At 34.5% G+C, this 22,092-nt stretch overlaps 1 protein-coding gene across 1 annotated transcript in view; it reads left to right on the plus strand.

The window, feature by feature from the left end:
- LOC148947200 (mucosa-associated lymphoid tissue lymphoma translocation protein 1-like) overlaps nt 1-22,092 on the plus strand; it is an 84,865-nt gene that overhangs the window by 52,704 nt on the left and 10,069 nt on the right. Inside the window, exons 8-11 of the mRNA XM_089096929.1 lie at nt 1,282-1,474; nt 8,703-8,908; nt 13,699-13,991; nt 18,794-18,880. Coding sequence (XP_088953055.1) covers nt 1,282-1,474; nt 8,703-8,908; nt 13,699-13,991; nt 18,794-18,880 — 779 coding nt within the window. The remainder of the gene's footprint in view (nt 1-1,281; nt 1,475-8,702; nt 8,909-13,698; nt 13,992-18,793; nt 18,881-22,092) is intronic.

Consider the following 22,092-nt stretch of genomic DNA (forward strand, 5'->3'; position numbering starts at 1 on the left):
CATTCACCAGATTTCGATCTTTCATGGTAACATTTATATTCAAATATTTGCGTCTATATAATCCATAACTATTTAATCGGTTTAAACATGTTTAAATATGCATTGAAAATATAAATCTATATTTTAATGTTCTAATTAAAATTTGATATTTTTAATTTGCCAGAATATGAATACAAGTGAAGAAGCTTAATTCGTTTAGTTTGATCATACTGCGTCTGCCGATTTAAGAGTATTGAGTTTAAGTCAAATTGTTTTGAACTTTTTCCCTTTTTCTATGGCACTGACGGAAAAACTACCCCATTTCGTTCTTTATACCTATTTTTCTCGTAGTCTGAAAAATCTGGGGAATAGATATCTTGAAGGTTATTATATTTAGGCCATAATGCGACTAAAGGCCCAAATATAATTCCATATAAAATAATATGTAGATGGTTTTACCGTTAGTGATTGTGCATTATATTTGTGTATATTTAAGGTTCTTCGTGTTTCTTTTTCCCTTGTACTCCGCTTGTGTTTTGTTGTTTTGTAGCGGGTTAAAAATAAATTATTATTATTATTATATAAACCAAATATAAATCAATATTCAGTATTAAACCTTCAAAAATACGTTTTGTGGACCTCTGAGCTCTGAGGAGCCTCCGGAACATGAAATGTTGTGGGTTATTTGTAATTATTTAGGCCAAAGCATGACTTAAGTAAATAAAACTCATTTCCTCCCTCCAAAAAAGTCCTTTAGATGTTTTGCCACTGTGCAAAAATCCAAGAATTTTTCTGTTCCCAAATAAAATATCGATTTTTAAGTCAGGTAATTTGTTTTTCTGTAAGAAAATACCAAGAGTTGTTAATGCAATATTTGGATAATATGACTAAATTTCTTACATGAGTGTAGGTTGTCTTCAGCTAAACTAAACAAAAGCACGATCTGTCTCTTTCTGCCCCATCCCCTCTCTCCCTATATTTCTCTCTCTTTCTCCCCTTTCACTCAATGCCTAGAGAGAGAGAGAGAGAGAGAGAGAGAGAGAGAGAGAGAGAGAGAGAGAGAGAGAGAGAGAGAGAGAGAGAGAGAGAGAGAGAGAGAGAGAGAGAGAGAGAGAGAGAGAGAGAGAGAGAGAGAGTCCAAGGCTGGGGAACCAATATATCGATCACTCAGGGTTAAACCTATATATAATATAAGCGAGCATAGAATTTTCAGATTGAGGGAAGAGGGCAAACTTTTTTCCTCCTGTTCTCACAAATGAGTACACTCTCCGGCTTTTTACTTCTTTATCGTATTTTTTGTAGTTGTATTTTATTATGGTGGCCACGGCTTCAACTTTTACGGAAATGATTACCTTCTACCAGTAGATGCCCCACCCAATGGTGCTTACAAAAGTTCAGACAGCATAGATAAAGATGAAATTATAGCCGTGCTCTCGAATGCCAGACCTCGTCTGCTCACTGTCCTTCTAGATACGTGCAGGAAATCACCAACAGAGTAAGTAATATTCTGACACTTTTCTTGGGACCAGGCACATTAAAAATGTTTGGCATGCCTCAGGTCATTTTCCCAATTCAATGGCTAGGCGTTGTGAAACTTTGATTGAAGGAGGTTATATATAGCACTGATGGATATAGCATTGATGGAGGGTTGGAATAACACTTTGCTGGTTCCAGATGAATCTGTTTGTGGAAAAAAAAGAAAGAAAAGAAAAGGAAATAAAAAGAAATAAAAAGAAAAAAAGAAATAAAATGAAAATAAAGAAAATGATGAAAAGAAATAAAAAGAAAAATTTTTAGCTCATAGTAAGAAGCAACATTAAAACTTAAAATGAACAGAAATTATTCTCTATATGAGGGGCGATGCCCCTTCCTCAACACTTGCTCTTTATGCTAAAGTTTTAAAGTTCTTTAAAAATACTTCTCATTCAAAATCAACGGCCTATGTGTTTGAGTAGTCTTTCATAAAGAATCAGTACAAAAAGTCAGACTTTAGAGTAAAGAGTGATAGTTGAGGAAGCCCACTTCATATACAGGATAGTTTCTGTTGGTTTTGTTTTAATGTTGCTCCTTACTTTCAGTTGAAATAGCTTGTTTTTTATATTTAGTTTCTTACCATTTTTCAAATTATGCTAGGAAATCCCCTTCCCTCTGCTCCGCATAAAATCCCCCCCCCAAAGAAAAAGTTCCGGATATTTCCCAATAACAAATGCTATGTGTGAACGATGCTCAAATTTTGCAATTCACATCACTTTCCCCTGGGACAACGGAAGGTCATGTCATCACAAAAGGCATAGTTTTTGGACCTTTCAACTATGCTGAATGAGATGGATATCTTAAAATTTTGACTGGATGTCATTGGGCGAAAATGAGAGGAGGAGGGGATCTAGTTGCCCTCCAATCTTTTTGGGCACTTAAAAAGGCCACTAGAACTTTTGATCTCCGTTTGAATGAGCCCTCTCCTGATCTTCTAGGACCATTGATTCGATGCGATAACCCCAAGGGAAAAAAACACAAAAGAAATAAAAATGTATCCGTGATCTTTCTTCAATACCTTGCTCTTTACGCAGAAGTTTGACTTTTTATCCCATTTCTTTAAGAACGACTTCTGATACATAATCAGACACAGTTAATAGATTTCTGTTTCATTAGAATAAGAAGCTTCTTAAAGTACTGAAAAGCTTCTTAAAGTACTGAAAAAGAGCGAAGGATTGAGGAGGGGGCAGTCTCCCTCGTATGCGTATTGATTCCTGCTCGTTTTAAGTTTTAATGTTGCTCCTTACTTTCATTTAAAAAAAAAAAAAATTTATTTTAATCAAAAATAGATCAAACCGTGGTGACTGGCCTAAGAGATAAATATTGGTTTTTCATCTCTATAAAAAAACCAAGCATGAAACAAAATATTGATGAAACAAAGAAAGATATTGAAACAAAATATTGATGAAACAAAATAAATAATGAAACAAAGAAAGACAAGAATGATAAATGAAAAATAAAATCAAATAGCCGAGAAAGACGAGGGTTCAGCCAGTGGACCAATATGAAACGAAAATAAGCAGATATTTCGACAAGGACCACCACCAAGTCGTCCTCAGTGCTAAGAAAAAATGAAAAACGAAAAAAAACTAACCTTTTAATGTGAACTTCACTAGAGACGAATAGACACTAAATAAAAGAAACTAGATTAAATGAAAAACACATTGATCAATTGGATTGTGTACAAATTATTTGCTTGGCAATAGATTTACCTTGTCTACAAACCCAATTTTCATAAAAAATGCGGACAGGTGATTTTACTTTAAACTGAGGAAAAACTTATTTGAATATTTTAATATCAAGTTATTATAAATTGGGCTTATGGAAATATGTCCAGTGTCTCTAATAATAGCAAGGTCTCTATTTATATATATATTTTTAAAGCTCAGTTGCCTCTAAAAAATTTTGGTAAGCGATTTACGTTAGATATGTTAGAATTGCCTCCTCAAAAAGAACTAAATAATCTGTATTTTGAAAATGTGGAGGGCCAAAGTACAATCAAAATTGTCGTTTTTGTTTTATTTCACATCTCAGGGATTTATCTGTTGAAACTTTGTGTTTTTGCAGTCGTTCCCCCAGCTGTTAACTGGTCCTGCCATTGTAAAACTTCCCACATGAATAAGGGACTCTGTATACACCACTACCCAATATAGGGTCAATTCTATGCTTTCTGGAGTTGAAAAAACGTGTAATCTGTGATTCATTTTTTATAGAAACAGAGAGATGTTTCTTTAAAATTTTCCGAAGCTTGTCGATGAGTTTTGGTATATATGATCTAATGGTGAAAGTTTTGTTTTCAATTGCCGGAGTAATTGAAGAGAGGTGGAAGGGTTCATTATTTTCATGTTTTACCTTTTTTACTCTTCTATCTATGAAATTTTCATTAAGGTTAATTGGGTAGCCATTACAAAATAAAATTTCTTTAACATAATTGAATTTGTGTTCTAGATGATTGTGTGAGCAGATTTTTAGAACTCTGTCGACTAAAGAGATTACTACCCCTCTTTTTACAGAAGGAGGGTGGTTTGACTAGAAATGCAGATAACGATCATTGTGTGTAAGCTTCCTATCTATAGAAAATTCAAGGTTATGAGTATTTTTTCTATTTTTGTTTTCGCAATTGCTGTGTGTATTTATCTGTGGGATCAGCTTTTATTTCTTTATAAGTATTTTTATCCATTAAAAGGGCATTTTTTTATTATAATAATCGTTATTATAAGAAATAGTAATTTTAAAAGAAAATTGAGTAATTACCCCTCAAATGTGCATAAAATTCTAACCCAAAGGTTGTTCTGCTCCCAAATTTTATGGTCTGCCTAAAAATCAAAGAAAGAAATTCCAGTACCTGCTATCGTTGCATGCTATAATTCTCCAGCTATAAGTGGAGGAAAGTCCTCGGCCCCCATTTTCAAACCTCTTTTAAGCACACAGAAATCATATAAAACATTCTGTAGACCTGGTTGAAAAGTTAAATAATCAAAGTATAACAATATCTTAGAAAGTTTTGGTGCAGTATCCATGTACACTTCCTGATGTCCACAAATGTGAACAGGCTTTACAAAGGAAATTAGAGAAAAACTCTGCTTGGTCAGATTATAAGACCTTAGAAATTGACACAATAATGACACATCTTTGTCCTTGCAAAAAAAATTTCTTTGTATTTTAGGTTTCGAGACGAATTATTTTCTTAAAATTATGTGTTTACCGATAGGAACCGTTGTGTATCCATATTTGGCATATTTCTACATGGACTTCATAGAAAATTTTGCTTTGAATAGTTTCCCCTTGAACCATTCTTTCTGGTTCCGCTTTCTTGACGATATTTTGTCGGTTTTGGGAACATGGACATGACTCTAAATGTTTTTGTTTTTTTTTATGTTTGAACACTTTGGACTCGAATCATCACTTTACACTAGTCTGGAAGTTTCAGGAAAGCTTTCTTTCTTGTATGGTTTGATTATAAGAAATAATCTTAACCTTGAATTTTTTATATATAGGAAGCCTACCCACAATGACTGTTATCTGCATTTCTTGTCAAACCAGCCTCTTTCTGTAAAAAGAGGGGTAGTATCTCTTTAGTCGATAGAGTTCCAAAAATCTGTTCACACAATCATCTAGAATCTCAATTAAACTATGTTAAAGATATTTTATTTTGTAATGGCTACCTGATTAAACTTATTGTAAATACTACCATAGATACAAGATTAAAAAAAAAGTTAAAAAACGAAAATAACGAACCCATCTGCCTTTTTTCAATTACTCCGGTAATTGAAATAAAAATTTTCACCACTATACAATATATCCCGAAACTCAGCGATAAGCTTAGGAAAATTTTAAAGAAACATCTCTCTGTTTCTATAAAAAATGAACTAAAGATTGAACGTTTTTCAACTCAGGAAAGGATAGAACTGACCCTATATTGGGTAGTGGTGTATACTGAGTCCCGTGTTCATGTGGGAAGTTTTGCATTGGCAGGACCCATCAAAAGCTGGGGGAACGATTGCAAGAGCACAAAGTTTCAATAGATAAATCCCTGAGATATGAAGATAAAAACAAAAATGACAATTGAGGTTCGGCTTTGGCCCTCCACATTTTTGAAAATCCAGGTCATTAGTTCTTTTTGAATTTTAGCATTTTAAATATATAAATAGAGCATCTATAAGGAGTTTTAGCATCTAACATAAATGGCTTACCACGATCTTTTAGAGAGGTGATTGAGATTTAAAAATATATAAATAGAGATCTTGCTATTAATAGAGATACTGGAGATATTTTCATAAGCCCAATTTATAACAGCTTAATATTAAAAGATTCAAATTTAATTTAAATCAGTGATCTATCAGGAGTGGCCAAATTACATTTAAAAATTATCTTGAATATTCTGTATCAGTAATAAACCTAACCTTAATCGAATCCGAAATGTTTCTCTGAAACACAGACTAGAGGGAGGAAACCTGCTTAGTATGCAGGAAGTTTGGATATGATAATTCGAGAAGGAGACATGTTAGACGACGCTGATTTTCCAAGACAGCCGTAACAAAAAAAAATATGTTTTAGAGTTTTCGATAGTTATCAGAGAGAAACAGAATTAAATCATAAAAGCATTATGACTCACAAAATTTCCGTGGCTTTTACAGGCTTAAGAATTAATCCAAAAGAACGACTTTCCGAATTTTTAATGCAAATCGAGTTTGTAGACAAGGTAAATTTATTGCTTAGCAAAGAATTTTGCATAATCCAATTGGTGAGTGTGTCTTTCATTTATTCTGGTTTGTTGTCTCATTTGTTCTGGTTTGTTTTTGATTCAGTGTCTATTGGTCTCTTATGAAGTTTACAAATAATTTCTGAGACCACACTGGCTAATCTTGATAAAACATAAAATCGTGAAGAAAGGAAGAACACGAGGAAAATTAACAGCTAGTGAAAAAATTGATAAAAATAAAAAAAAACCTTAAAATAAAAACACAAAACTAAAATTTGACGACCCTTTCTCAGTAACGTTGAAAGGGTAACAAAGTGTTTTTATTTTAAGGTTTGTTTTTTATATTTTTATTAGTTTTATTCTGCACTGAGGACGGTCAAGCGGAGGTCTAGACCGAAATATTCGCATAATTTTTCGATTTTTTCACTGGCTGTCAATTTTCCTTGTTTTCTTCCTTTTTTCGCGATTTTATGTTTTATCATGAAGTTTACATCAAAAAGTTAGATTTAGTTTTTTTATTTCTTTTCTTAGCGCTGAGGACGACTTGGAGGAGGTCCTTGTTGAAATATCTACTCATGGTTATGTTTTACATTGTTCCCCTGGCTGACACTATCCTCTTTTTTCTCGGCTATTTGATTTGATTTTTCATATATCTTTTTTTTTCTTTCTTCGTTTCATTCGTCATGCATAGCCAGTGTCGTCTTAGAATGTATTTAGGCCTAAAATATGAATAACAAAATAGAAAATGACATTAAACAAGAAAGAATAGATATCTACAAAAACACTAGTAAAGCAAAGGGATTAAACCGTGGCGAGGCGACAAATGAAACTCTGGATTAAAATGTGAAGAAAGCAACTGAAAAGGATATGAATCAGGAAAGAACATATATGTGCAAAAATACTTCTAAAACAAACGTTTGAAACGGTAGTAAGGCGACCAGCATTGCTGTACCGTATCTGGTAGCGTATTTTGAAGATTAGTCTGCTTCTCAACAATGTTTAGCAGGTGTATTTTTTTTCACTATTTTTTTTACTCCGATACTAATACTACTATTGCTACAAACAACTCACCGCAGCACCAAGCCGCCTGAGGCCAACACAGCTACGCATGCTCCTCCTCCATCCCAATCTATAAAGAGGAAAATAAAGGAGAAATCTAGATTAACAGAAATAGGAAGATGTAATCTCGATGATATTTTTTTCTTTATTATAGGACAAAGGCCAGAGAGCTAAAGAAAAGAATGGGCGATAAAAGTTGAATAAAACTTATAGATGGGAACACGATTGAATTGCCCTTGATTGTATAAAAGGAAAAAATGAGAAAGGAGAAAGGAAAGAGAGAGAACACAAAGGAGCAAGCGAAAAAAGGGGAGTACATTTCGTCGTTCGTAATTTTTCTTCATCCATAAATAATTCTATCTTTGGAAGGTGAGGTCAAAACGTGAAATAAGTGCACTTTCACGCCTAAATTTTTTGGGGAATCCTTGGGATTGGTCATTTTTTGAAGAAACTACTAAGTATATTTTTTAATGAATATAAAAAGTTATACGAACACCTAAAACAATTCGAAAATATTCTATATTATAGGAGTATATCCCCCCTGCTTCAGGCCAAGACTTTTTACCAGCTACATTTGCTGTTCGCTTAGATATTCCCAGGAGAGAACTTTTCGAACTTTAGTGCAGAAAGTTTGGGGCTAGATGGGGAGTTAGCCCCTTCGTCAGTAGGATTTTTTTGCTTATTTTAAAGTTTTAGTGTCGCTCTTTACTTTCATTTGAAAACAAATTATTGCTTAGAAATTTAATTACTAGTCAAAAAGGTTCATCCAAAGAAGCCCCGGAAATACGGTGGCGTAATGACGCACCTCGTCCATGTTTTGACAGCACCTCCGAATTTCAATGAGGGTGTGAGCGAAAGATTCCCAAAAATGCTTAAGATGCCATCTTTTTTTTTTAAATTTGAGTCCTAGTCACAGAGGGAAGACTACGTCTGTCTTATACCTTCTAACTTTGGTTGTAAGTCTGGTGTTTGGCTCTAGCTTTAGACGAGAGGGTATCAAAGGATTTATTGAATGGGGAAAAGAGCGAGAATGTGAAACAATGCATGTTAAGGATGATATTTTCCTGAAGGGTCCTTTGGACCGATCGGGGGAAGGGGTGGAGAAGAAGTGTTTTCTCAGCCATTCTGTGTACAGGTATCTCATTAGTTGCAAAAAGGTTTCATGCCGAAAGGGAATGTAAAATAAAGCAAAGAACATAGGCACCTAAATGAATTCTGTTGAAATAATTTCCTTATCTAATTGTTTACTTCACGTTTGAAGAGGGGCATGTTTGTCAAAACCCCCTGAAAAATAGGTGGAATTTACAAAAATTGTCAAAAATAGTAAAAAAATAATTTTTTTTTTTGGGGGGGGGGGCGCTATGGATCCCTTGATCTGTCTGATCTGTTCAAGGTCTGTTTTTTTCTTTTCTTTTTTTTCTTTTTGCAGGGAACAAAACCCATATCTGCACAGTGAACGGCCCCGTACCTATCGCTATGAGCCGGAACGAAATTTGATAGTAGGATTTGCTACCACTGCCCATTTGTCAGCATTTGGATTTTCTAATGAGAACAACGGGATTTTCGTAGGATATTTAAAAAAACGGATCAGAAACCATGTTTCAGTCAGGCAACTTCTGATGGAAGTTCAGCATGGTAAGTTCAAACTGGTGTCAGCTTTTCAAAGAGGAGCTAGAAGAGCAGAAACTCTGCTTAATGCTTAAGATTTTTTTTACAAAGGAAGCTTGAAGGAATTGGTATAATTTGTTGACATTCACCTTTAATCAGGCCAACTTCAAATTAATTAGCTCTAGTCCCCTTCACAACACTGAACATTTTGGTGCATGTCTAATCCTTGAATAGAAAGCGATTTTTGAAAATTTCAAACATTGTCTAGCAAATATGCATTTGCGCTGTATGCATTTAGTATATTTCAAAAATACTAAAGGCTGGCTTGCTACTGGTCCCTATAAGAAAGATCCAGCAACTGTAACATTGACTCAACGCCCTATGCACCAGGAATCACTCTGGAGGATCCTTATCCTTAAAAACATCTTTAAAACATGTCCCGTCTCCCTCACCTACAAAGAGCTCAGTAAGTTGTACTTTTCTGTAGCCTAAATTTCAAAACTTGTCCATTTATATATATATATACATATATATATATATATATATATATATATATATATATATATATATATATATATATATATATATATATATATATATATATATATATATATATATATATATATATATATATATATATTTTAATCTGCCATTCCCACTTCCTCACAGCTTTACTTTGTTTTCGACCAGAATATTCCATCAACATTGAAAAGTTGCAATCCGATTGTTTTCTTTTCTTCTTTTTTTTTAGTCTGCCATTCCCACTTCTTCACAGCTTTTCTTTCTTTTTATTTATGATGAAACATGCATCTCCTGGATAGTAATACACACTTCTTGGTTTTGGACCAGAATATTCCACCAACATTGAAAAGTTGCAATCAAATGTAACTTAATGTGTATTTTCCCATCAGTTTACCCGCCATCCGTGGGAGGGTTGCTTGCATAAATGATTGGTAAACTCGTTTTAACTATGGTTATTAGTTAAACGGACCAACTTTCGAGGGAATGGTAATTCTGACTGGTAAATTAAACGGGTCATCTTTTGAGGGACTGGTAATTATGACCTACCTGGTTGCCAGTTGACCTGATTAAAAATCAATTAGCCTATTTAACCTGCAAAGATTTTTCAAGTTAATTTAGGCTTGATTTGTGCAGACTGGGTTTTCTTATTCTTTTTCTTGCAGCTGGACTCGGTGATTTTCCGCCTCACCTCGTGTCTGAATTTCAGATGTTACTCGGGAATTAATTCTTGAAAAAACGAAAAATATAGAATTATTATCAGTTACAGAAAAATTTCGCCTTTTATTCTATAAATGCCAAATATTCTTTGAGATCTCCTTCTTTTTAATGAAGTTCCCATAAGCTACACTGAGTGTAGCACTAGTATTTTTCATTGAACCCCCCAACACCCTATATTTATGTACCCTCCCGCTAGATGTAAAAATAAATTATTTGGAGGGAGAGAGACACTTTCATTAAAAATGCCCTTTTTGGGTATTTTCATTGAAAAAAATTAAGAAGAAACGACAAATTTATCCCCCCCCCCTTCCCTGAATTTTGAAAAATACATATTGGGAAATTCTTATATACATCTGTTAAATTGCCGAAACCTAACTCTTATCTTTGCCTAACTCTTATCTTCTATTCTCTTTGCCACTCCCCCTAACCATTTAACTATCCGGCTAGAATTTCAGATTCATCCCGAGTTCAATAGTACTTATTATAATTTATTAGGAATAGCAATTATTGGATTTGTGAACCGAAGTCTTTATTATAATCTGTTGCAATTGCTATTCTCTTATTGTGCTTCAAGTTTCATTAAGCTGCAACCCCTCCTTATTATAGATAGAAAATTATTGGTGTATTTATCTATCTGGGTAAGATGGCAAATATTTTTTTAGTTTTAAAGACTCTATAAGGCCCCAATGTTTTTTTTTTCGTTTTATACAAGAAGTCAATTTAGTTTTCCAAACGATGTTCACTAGAGCACAATAATTGTGCTAATTCAATAAGTCATTGCAATTAATTCTACTTGTGGCAACAAAAGAACTTGGTTACCACAAGTTTTTTGCGTGTGTTATTACTAAATTTGTAACTCTCTTATAAATGTAATGGCTTATGAATAATTTGCATCTGAGTATTTAGGGAATATATAGTGTTGGTTGAGAATTAGTACCATTAATTGATACATACCTGTGAGATTTCGAATTTATTAATTGGGATATTTGTTAGGTTTCTATATTAGAGATAAGGAGGGCGTTTCCTCAGGTTTAACTTTGGGTCGGTTTCACCTACCTCTTTCGAATTAGGGCGCCATCTATTGGTCCTTAGCCTCAACAGAAATGACCACGCTATTATTGTGGGTTTTCTAGCTGGAATAGAAGAAAAGAAAGTTTATAATAATGCTTTGCTAGCCAAAGAACCAAGGGACCTTGGTCGGTTTCCTCCGAGGAAAATTGTGGAATATCAGAAGAGTTATCGAAGTAAGGAATTCTAAATATCATAATTAGAAAGCTTAAATAAATACTTTGCACAGTAAAGAGGAGATTGTCATAAGTATACTGCTTATATCACATTGGCTAAGTATCGCTCTGATTTAGTTACGCAATAATGTAAACTTGGGTTTGATTGGGGATTGTTTTTAGCTGATCAATCATAGCTAATTTTTCATTTATATGATAAGAAGTATACCTTAGGAGACGATAATGTGAAATAACCTTAAGCAGTCAAAACGTCAGACAAAATGAGATGCCTAGAAATTTATTTTTTCAGAAATGGAGCTATTTGCTTTTTAAACAAAAGGCATGTATGGAACTGAGATTTGGCACGTATCCAGGAATGTTTTTCGGGGGAAGGAGCTCAAAAAAGAGATTAGTTTGAAAGGGGAGGGGGGAAGACTATTTTTTGTTATTTCAATAAAAATTACCGAGAAACTCGAGTAAATTTTGGATTTCGGAATGGCCTGGGCCCTCAGGCCCATTTGGGCACTTCCCTGACTGGGATAAACTTGAATCTGATTAGCAAATTATTTTTGCTGACTAGCCATTAACCGTTTTACATCTTTACGTGAAGAAGTTTTAGTTACGAGGCGGTCGGGCGAAACACCCTTAAGTGGTCAAATTGTCAGACAAAACGAGATACCCAAAAACTTGTTTTTTCACAAATTGAGCTATTTGCTTTTGAAACAAAGATTTTGCTTAGAACTGGCCTCTGGCACTTTCCGAGGTTTCTTTTTTTTGGGGGGGGGGGGTGAATTCTTGTGTTATGCATTTATGTACTTTGGCGTCTTCAGTTGTAATTCTTTTTTTTTTGCAGCAAGTTCCTTCTTATATACATTGAATTAATATTGACTTCTGCTCCCATATGCGACAGTGTTTATTAAATCTATTTATCTATGTTTTGCCATTAATATTTTCTCCAGAGTATCTGCTTAAAATAAGATTAACGATTTTCTTTCAAATTTTGCATAGCCCTAAAATTATAAAGCTAGAGCTAGACTCTCAGCCGGGCATACCCATATTGTAGTTGTATTTAGTTTATAAATAAAAGAACCTGAGATTTTATACAAAACTTCTGGAGGAGAAGGTTCGGAACCGGCGCATATGTAATGATAGGGGAGGCTTTGAGTACATGATCCCTCCCCTTCCCAAAATCCTGAGATGCTTTTTTTCAGAAGCTGTATAACCCCTTCTCTAAATTATCCCGCCCCCGCCCCCTCCGAAGTAAGAATCTTGCGTATTTGCCTTTTAAAAGCTCAAGAATTAGATTCAATCTCCGCAAAAAATTTCACCCATTAAGAATTGTCCATACCTGTAGCTTGGGGGATAAGAGGAGCTTCTCCACTTAGTAATGTCCAACGGCTCCCTCCCAAAATTCCAAAATAGTGTCCTAAAAATGTACTCTTCTATCATGAATTCCTTTCCCTTACCATTATGAAGAGTAGTCTGACCTCCTCCTTTCAAAAGCTCCTCCTTTTTGCACGAATATTAAAGGTCTATTCACTGTACATTATTTTCAGATTCACTGTACATTATTTTCAGATTCACTGTACATTATTTTCAGATTTCTTGACAGAGCCGAAAGCTGCTACCCATAGGATCTGTAGTTCTGTAGAGTACATCCTACGTCTAGATCTCTTTCTGAGGTGTGGAGAGCTAAGTCCTCCTCCCTCTATGTTTATTTGAAGGACCTTTCACCTCTTATGGAAAGCAAGAAATTTGGGCCTAAACATAAACTTTTTGAGACTCTAGCCCCCTCCCCGTAAGATGCGTGGGCGTTATTTGCTGTGGCGCAAAAGGTTAACTACCCCCTCCAGATCCAAGTTTGCCCCCCCCCAGACCTCAGCATCTATCCCAGCTGAAATTTAGTTTCGGCAAGAAATCTTGTCAAAATTAAGATAAGCCTGCATAATTCAAGTATCCAGAGAAACAGGTCAGTTTTCTTTAGTATATTTTTGCCTTTATGGTAATATATGACTCATTTTTTAGTTTCCATAGTCATTTTCACTTGATCCCCAACTTTGCCCCCCCCCCCCCAGGATTTTGACAAAATTACGCCACTGATAAGATGGCCCAATGACTCTCCTCTTATAGCTTGTACGCAACTACAATATGCTAAATAGCTGTTAATATTACTGACTAAAAGGTCTGTAATAACCTTAATTGTACGAACAGAAAAGCCTCCACACGGCCGGAGGTCCTCCGAAGTCGGGAGTTCATAAAATTAAATATTAAATTCATATGTATAATCTGTGAAGCATATAAGGCTTATATATACTGTGAGTTTACAAAATCTGTATACCACTTTCTTATTTATAGATTTCTTGAGAGACCCCAATGCTGCTACTCATCTACAGATGCCATATATATCCAACAACCTAGCTGAAGAACTATCACTTACTGATCCCATTGAAAAAAAATCTGCCTCGAATTTAGACCCATTTTGGGATGGAATTCACCAATTCCCAGATCCACAGACATTCCTTTTAGAAAACTGTGGCAGAGTTGTGGTTACTTATTTACGACAGTCTAACTGTTTGCTGAATGGTCTTGAGATGATATTGGACTGCGAGAAGATAATGAGTGGTTTAATCGTTAGAAGTAGTTCACAGGTAGGTAGCAGGTTAACTACTGACCCAGAAAAAATCACCTGGTTAACAGTTCTAAAGTCACTTGAAATGCTGAAAATTATCAAAATCAGGCCTACTGCTTTTTTTTCCTGAGAACTATAATAATATTTATTTTTCCTGAAAGCTTTACATAGAATTCCTTTTCCCTTTGGATTGATTTTCACATATTTTTTTTGCCTATTTGTAAGAATTTTTCCTTTTGAGCATAATATCTATGAAAACAAGAATTTAGGAAAAAGTCTTATTGCGTAAAAAAAGGGCACTTAATAATAAAAACGATAATAAAATTAGAGAATGATAAAGTAAAACCAAATATTAAAATGAAAGTAAGTAAATAAAATCAAATAGAAAATTTGGAATTTGGAGCCCCCCTCCCCCTGCACACTTGAAGAAATTTTGACTCCTGCCTCCCTCCTCCCACAATTTAATTAAAAAATTAGGAATTCAGGAAAAAGCCTTATCATAAAGCAAAAAAGAGAAAACAAGATGGAACTAGACTAGATAATAACTGAAGAAAGAATAGTAAACTTATTCGAAATTCCTTATAAATAACCCCACTTGCGATTTTGTGTAAATACCATAAGACTATTGACACTTACGATGTTGTGTATATAATATTTAAATAGTATAATATGTTCAGTATGATATATAATTTTATGTTACATAGTATTATATAATAGATTTTTTTTTAATAGATATATATATATATATATAATATAATTTGTATTTTAATTCTGGCTCCAAACAATGTTGCTCCAACACTAAAAGTTGCCTACTCCTTTTCAAAATGTGAAGTGCATCTTGAGGCCACAATGTAAAATTTCCGGGGGTTTGGTTTAAAGTGCTTCCGACCGATCTCAGGAGGGAATTTTTCCCTATGTATAGTGGCATGTTCTCAACCGATTTCTCAACCTATTGTTGGTAGTATTTTTTTTGAAAAATATTTTTTTTTGTATTCTTATTGAAAGAAATCAAAAAATTATAATTCCCCCCCCCCCCCCAAACTTTGTAACACGTATTGTATCGCCCAAAATATTTTTGAATTGACACAACTGTACATTGTCATGGAGGGCCTGTAGACCAAGCCCTGCAAATAATTAACTTTTGAGAAATTTCTCAAAATTTTGAGATGTTTTCAAAAATTTTGAGAAATTTTGAGATGTTTTCAAAAATTTTGAGAAATTTTGAGATGTCTCAAAATTTGAGAGATGTTTCTGAAGATGAGTAACTAAAATAGTTTATTCCTTACATTTAGCTATAATTTTTAAGACCATTAACAAATTACAAGAGTACTTTTGTTTTTAGTAAGGATTGATAAATATCTTGTGGGGCCAGATAATTAAATTCTATTGGGGCCCGCAGAAAATGTATAGTTGATTCAGCATTGAAGGAAGTTTGTAAGAGGTCCTAAATTAGGCTCAATATTCAAAATAAAGGGCTTCAGATTGAGACGTAATATCTCTAAAAGGTTTCAAATAAGCGGTTTGGAATTGGGACCGTCATTGGATGTTCCTATTTGTAATTGGATTATATCTTTCCTGTCTTATCTATTTTTACTAAGTTTCTATGAAAATGCTGACTTCATTAGCAATTTCTATTGATATTTATCGTGTTGAAATTAAATCGAATCCTAAAGATTGTAATGTTTTGATGGAATGTACTTTTATGTTTATTTTTAATTTATCTTGTGTTATTTTTAATGTTAAACTTGTTTATTGTTGTTATTTTTGGAATTGAGCCCGTCATTCTTCTTTGGATTTTCCTATGTTTATTGGATTCTATCTTTCCTTTTTTATCTATTTTTACTGAGTTTTCTATGAAAATCCTGACTTCATTAGCAATTTCTATTGACACTTATCGTGTTGAATTTAAATCAAATCCTAAAGATAGTAATGTTTTGATGGAATGTACTTTTATGTTATGTTTAACTTGTTTTATGTTATTATTTTACTTGTTTTATGTTTATTATTTTATGTTATTTTTGGAACTGGGACCGTCATTCTTCATTAGATTTTCCTATCTGTTATTGGATTCTATCTTTCCTTTCCTATCTATTTTTACTGAGTTTTCTATGAAAATGCTGACTTTATTAGCAATTTCTATTGACATTTATCGTGTTGAATTTAAATCAAATCCTAAAGATAGTAATGTTTTGGTGGAATTTACTTTTATGTTATGTTTAACTTGTTTTATGTTATTATCTTATTTGTTTTATGTTTATTATTTTATGTTATTTTTGGAACTGGGACCGTCATTCTTCATTAGATTTTCCTATCTGTTATTGGATTCTATCTTTCCTTTCCTATCTATTTTTACTGAGTTTTCTATGAAAATGCTGACTTTATTAGCAATTTCTATTGACATTTATCGTGTTGAATTTAAATCAAATCCTAAAGATAGTAATGTTTTGGTGGAATTTACTTTTATGTTAATTTTAACTTGTTTTATGTTATTATTATTTGAAAAAAACTACGTTTTCTAAAGAGTTAAAGAGGCTGAGTTACAAGGTCGAACCTTAAAACGTACAGGGATTAGGAGGCACAGTTGGGGGGCTGCCGCCCCCCAAACACCCCGCTTTCGCAGCCTTTAAATATAAAAAAAAATTTCTTTAAACTGAAAGTAAGGAGCGACATTAAAACTTAAAACGAACAGAAATTATTCCGTATATGAAAGAGGCTGTGCCCTCCTCAACGCCTCGCTCTTTACGCTAAAGTTTGACTTTCTCACAACTCTTTTTTTAAACAATAAAAACTTTAGCGTAAAGAGCGAGGCGTTGAGGAGGGCACAGCCCCTTTCATATACGGAATAATTTCTGTTCGTTTTAAGTTTTAATGTCGCTCCTTACTTTCAGTTTAAAGAAATTTTTTTATATTTAAAGGCTGCGAAAGCGGGGGGATTGGGGTGCGGCAGCCCCCCAACTGTGCCTCCTAATCCCTGTACGTTTTAAGGTTCGACCTTGTAACTCAGCCTCTTTAACTCTTTAGAAAACGTAGTTTTTTTTCAAATAATTTCTGCACGTTTTTGTATAGTTTGTTACTAATTATTGCTTGACTAACTGTTAGCTGATCGTGTCAGGAGTTAAAGTTGGGGGGCTGCCACCCCCCAAACCCCCAGCTCTTGAACATTCTTGTGTTAAGGCTTTTAATTCCTGAATACTCAAATCACGTCGTACAGGGTGCCTCCTAATCCCTGTACGTTTTAAGGTTCGAACTTGTGACTCAGCCTCTTTAACAGCCCCCCAACTGTGCCTCCTAATCCCTGTACGTTTTAAGGGTCGACCTTGTAACTCAGCCTCTTTAACTCTTTAGAAAACGTAATTTTTTTCAAATAATTTAAAAAAGAAACTGAGTTTCTTTTCAAAGTATATAAAAAAGTTGCTCTGATGGTGAATCGAACCCGAGTTTTCCGCCTGAAATTCTCAAGTCTCAGCCGCTGGACTATACAAACACAATAGTAATTGTTGTTTAGCAAATAGATAATATTTTCGACGCAAGCAAATTCCCAAAAATCTTGATATGTGGTTTTTGGAAAACAGGGAAGGAGTGATCAGATTGAGCTGAAATTTCGACGATAAGCTCCCAGGCCCCAGGAAAGCTTATCCTCTAAATTTCAGCCCGATCAGACAACGTTAAAGGGGGGTTGTGGAGGGAAAAATTAACATGGGCTAATATAGGAAAACGAGGTTTTTCGTAAATGTAAATTCGGGGGATAATTTTTTCGGTCTGAAAATATCAAAAGGCCCTAACAGGTCGAATTCTGCTTCGAATGAGTCCTCATTCAACCGGATCCGTTGCCAACTGTGGCCTGTAGGCGTGGCTAACAAAAAAAAAAAAGAGATGAATTTTAAGTGGCTATATTTGGTTTTTGAAAACAGGGAAGGAGTGATCGGATTGAGCTGAAATTTCGAGGATAAGCTCCCGGGCCCTAGGAAAGCTTAACCTCTAAATTTCAGCCCAATCGGACAACGTTAAAGGGGGCTGTGGTGGGAGGGTCCAAACTTCCGGCCCAGTTTACCCCATGAAGATAAAGTCGGAGGAGGATGAAATTTTGCAAGTTTCTTAGTTTGAGCTTGGGCTACAAAATGCAATTACCGCCGTCTCTCTGCGACCTCTAGGACCTGAAATCGCTTAACATTGTGGTGGGTCGCCTCTTTATAGAGGCACAAGTGTGCCTCCTTGATCTTATTTGTTTTATGTTTATTATTTTATGTTATTTTTGGAATTGGGACCGTCATTCTTCATTAGATTTTCCTATCTGTTATTGGATTCTATCTTTCCTTTCCTATCTATTTTTACTCAGTTTTCTATGAAAATGCTGACTTCATTAGTAATTTCTATTGACATTTATCGTGTTTAATCTAAATCAAATTCTAAAAAGAGTAATGTTTTGATGGAATGTATATTTATGTTTTTTTTAACTTGTTTTATGTTATTATTTTACTTGTTTTTGTTTATTATTTTATGTTATTTTTGGAATTGGGACCGTGAGAAATTTTCAGGAAAAATAAAAAATCTTTTTGTGATACAATTTGAGTTTAATGTATGTTTTCGTCTTTTTTTCATGTTGCTTGTTTTCTTTCCGTGAAAAACAAGACATTTTCAGGAAAACTAAGAAATTTTCTTTCGTTTATACAGTTTTTGTTTTGTATAGGTTTTCTTCATTTTTTCTATGTTCCTTTCAGTGCAATGATTGTTATTATTCTTCAAGAATGCTCCGAAGTCGTGGGTTCCTCTCCCTGGATATTTGTATAATGACACCTTTCTTAAATATTCTTTACGTTTTAGGACGTGGCGTTAACAAATGAAGTTGAAGGCAGTCAAGAGGGAACACTTACCTGTAAAATTCTTGTATCACATCTGCAAAAACTAAAAGTAAGCTTTTAGATTTTCTTTCTAAAGTAAAATTTGATCCGTTTACCATCAGATTTATTTATTTTTATTTTTATTTATCAACTTTCTCATTTGATTTTATTCTTAGATTATTGTTTATTCTATTCTTTTTTATTCATTATTTATTGTTTCTCTTTTTTTATTTATTTGTTTTTCAGATTTATTTATTTTTGATAAAAGGAAATCTGTTTCCACATCATATTTAAATATTCTATATCCTTATCCTAAACTAGCTTATGCAGTTTTATTTGAACAACGACAAAGACTTACTTAGACTTAGGTCTTCCCACGCCGGCTGGTGCATAAGGCGACAATGGTGCCTCTCCATGACGACCTCTCTTGGGCATTTGACCAAAGTTCTTCGAGCGTCGGTCTCAAAAGCGCAGCATCCTTCTCAAGGCATTTTCCTAGTGTTGTCTTTTGTCGCCCACGTCTTCTAATGCCAGAAGGAACCCAACACCACACATCGTGTGGTAGGTGGCACTCACCCATCAGCCCCACGTAACCCAAATATTACCATCAGTTAGTCGCAATTCTATCGATCACGAGCGGCTGCTTTGTCTTTTCAGGTATAGAGGCGTTAGTGAGCTTATCAGTCCACTGGTTACCAAGGATCCGTAGAAGACATATATTTTTTCAAAACCCTGGATTCACTTTTCCTGTTGCTTAGTCAACGCTCAGGATTCGCAGTCGTATATTAGTACGGAGAGGACGTTACTATTGAAAAGTCGGAGCTTGAGCTTTAGGGAGTATGTTGGATTCCTCCACCCATTTCTTAGTTTATTGAAGGCCCTTACTGCGCATGCAATCCGTGTGATAATTTCCCGCTCAAGGCTACCATCATATTTAATGACACTACCAAGGTACTTGAAATTTTCAACCTCCTCTAGTACAACAGATCCGTTTTTAAGCGGCGGGGCAGGTAGGGTATTGACGCTGTCTCGCATGACTTTTGTTTTCTGTGTACTGATTGACAGACCAACTCGCCCGGCCATACTGGAAAGTATAGCGATAATATTCCGTAGCTTCTCTCTTAAATGAGATAGGAGGGTTATATCATCAGCAAAATCACCGTCACAGGATGTTCAGTTTTGGTTCAGCTGAATTCCACCCCTGAAATTACATATTCGATGTACATAGTCGATGATAATAGCAAATAACACTAGGGAGAGGATACATCCTTGGTGAGCACCAGACTTCACACTGAACCATTCGGTAGGGTCCCCATCATCAGTCCGTACAGCACATAACTGATTCTCGTATAGCTCGACAATCATATAAACAATCTTGTCGGGCAATCCATAATACCGAAGTATTTTCCATAGTGAGTCTCTGTGGACCAAGTCAACGCTTTCAAAAAATTCTATAAACATAGAAGAGGCGGTAAACAGAATAAATCAAGGAAGAAAGATAGTTAACAATGGTAGTTAATCGGTAAATCCTCTCCTACATGCACATCATCAGTTGGGTATCAAAAGGTCATATCTCCATAATTGTAAATGTTCAAAAAGGCAAAAAGAAAGCCTCGCAACTGTTTTATTTCCCCTCTGATAACCGTAAAACAAAAACGAATTGATATGTATTGATTTCACATATCAATCCGTCTTTTGTTACGGCTATTGGAGGGGGAATGAAAAAATTGTGAGTTTTTTATGCTTTTCTGAAAATTTACAATTATTGAGATAAGTCCTTTTGATACTCGACTGACGACGTGCTCAGAAAATAAGTTGCGATTAGAAACAATAATAATCGGATCAACGATGCTTCTTGACTACTCAGGTCCCTGTGTCGACCTTGCAGTGTGTTTCTACAGCAACAACTTTGCGGGAATTTTGTAAGTTGCTAAAGAACCATTGTTTTGATGTGTATATTTTGGATGGATTATTCTATGCCAGTTAAAATATGTTTTTGAGGAGGGAATAGTTGAAGCTGAATATGATTATAATTATTATAATTTTGTTGGGTGTTGTTTGGAGGTTCGTTGGTTCTCGGGTCCGGTAAGTGGACTCTATTTTTTTTTTTTTTTTTTTTTTTTTTTTTTTTTTCAGGAGGGTTTTCTCCCGCACAAGCATGCTTCAGGGAATCGATGATGTGTGTTTTTTTTTTAAATAAACCCAGTGTTACTTAACATACAGGACTTGTGATTAGAAGAACTAATTTTGAACTTGACTTTATTGAACAGAAACGCACAATTTTTAGAAATATATAAATTATAAATACATATATACATATCATTTTTTATACATATTATAAATGCATAAATTCTATACAAAGAAGGCAGAGGGGCAGCTCGTTATTTCCTTTTATTAAAAAAGGAAAAATAAATTACACTTCCCGCTAACATAGGTTGAAAAGGAAAGAAAGAAAAAGAAGAGAAATAAATCGACTCACAGAGATAAGGATGGGATTTACCAAATAAACTATAGTTAAATCAATAATACATTCAATCCCCGCTACTGTAGGCTGAAAGGACTATCTCTTTCAATTTCTTTTTGTATGTATAGACTGACGGTGATTCACTTACTAATTCAAATAGCTTATATTTGTTCGCAATCTGGGGAAGTTCTTATCTTAAACTTAGTCTTGGTCAATGTTAGAAACTGAACCGGAGCTACGAAAATATGACGCGAATCTTTAGGAATAAGAGTGTATTTGGGGAGCATTGGAAGAAAAGAAAATAACTGGAAATCATTACTATCGTTTAAATTGCAATTACACTCAACCACAACCATCAGAATTTTAAGAAAGGATCATAGAAATTTCTGAAGAAGCAGCATTAAGGGGATCCGTTATCTTGAAGGATTGCCCTGTCACGTCCATTATGAACTTTTGTAGCTTGTGTGGCCACACTACGTACAATTGATTCGGTGGTCTTTTCATGACTTGTAAGAGCTTCGGTGAGTGATCCGAATAAACAATAGAAAATTTAAATCCAACACCTAATTTTTCGAAAATCTTAAAATTTTTCGAATTTAACTTCCCCTGTTTGTGCCGGAGGTAGAGAAATTCAGTTTTGGTGGAAATTACGTCATCAGAAAGTGTGAATTTTGTTTTTCCCATTAAACGGAGCTCCTGAACTTTAACCTAAAAATGTTATACCATACCTGCTTTGAAAATGCTGAAATTAAGCTGAAAGGAAATATCATTTGAGTAATTTGGCAGGTTCGGGTTCCCTTTGGTGCCGATTGCTTTGA

The sequence above is a fragment of the Artemia sp. Qi Xiang Cuo genome, chromosome 11 (assembly GCF_049724085.1).
Source record: "Artemia sp. Qi Xiang Cuo chromosome 11, ASM4972408v1, whole genome shotgun sequence".
Classification (NCBI taxonomy): Eukaryota; Metazoa; Arthropoda; class Branchiopoda; order Anostraca; family Artemiidae; genus Artemia; species Artemia sp. Qi Xiang Cuo.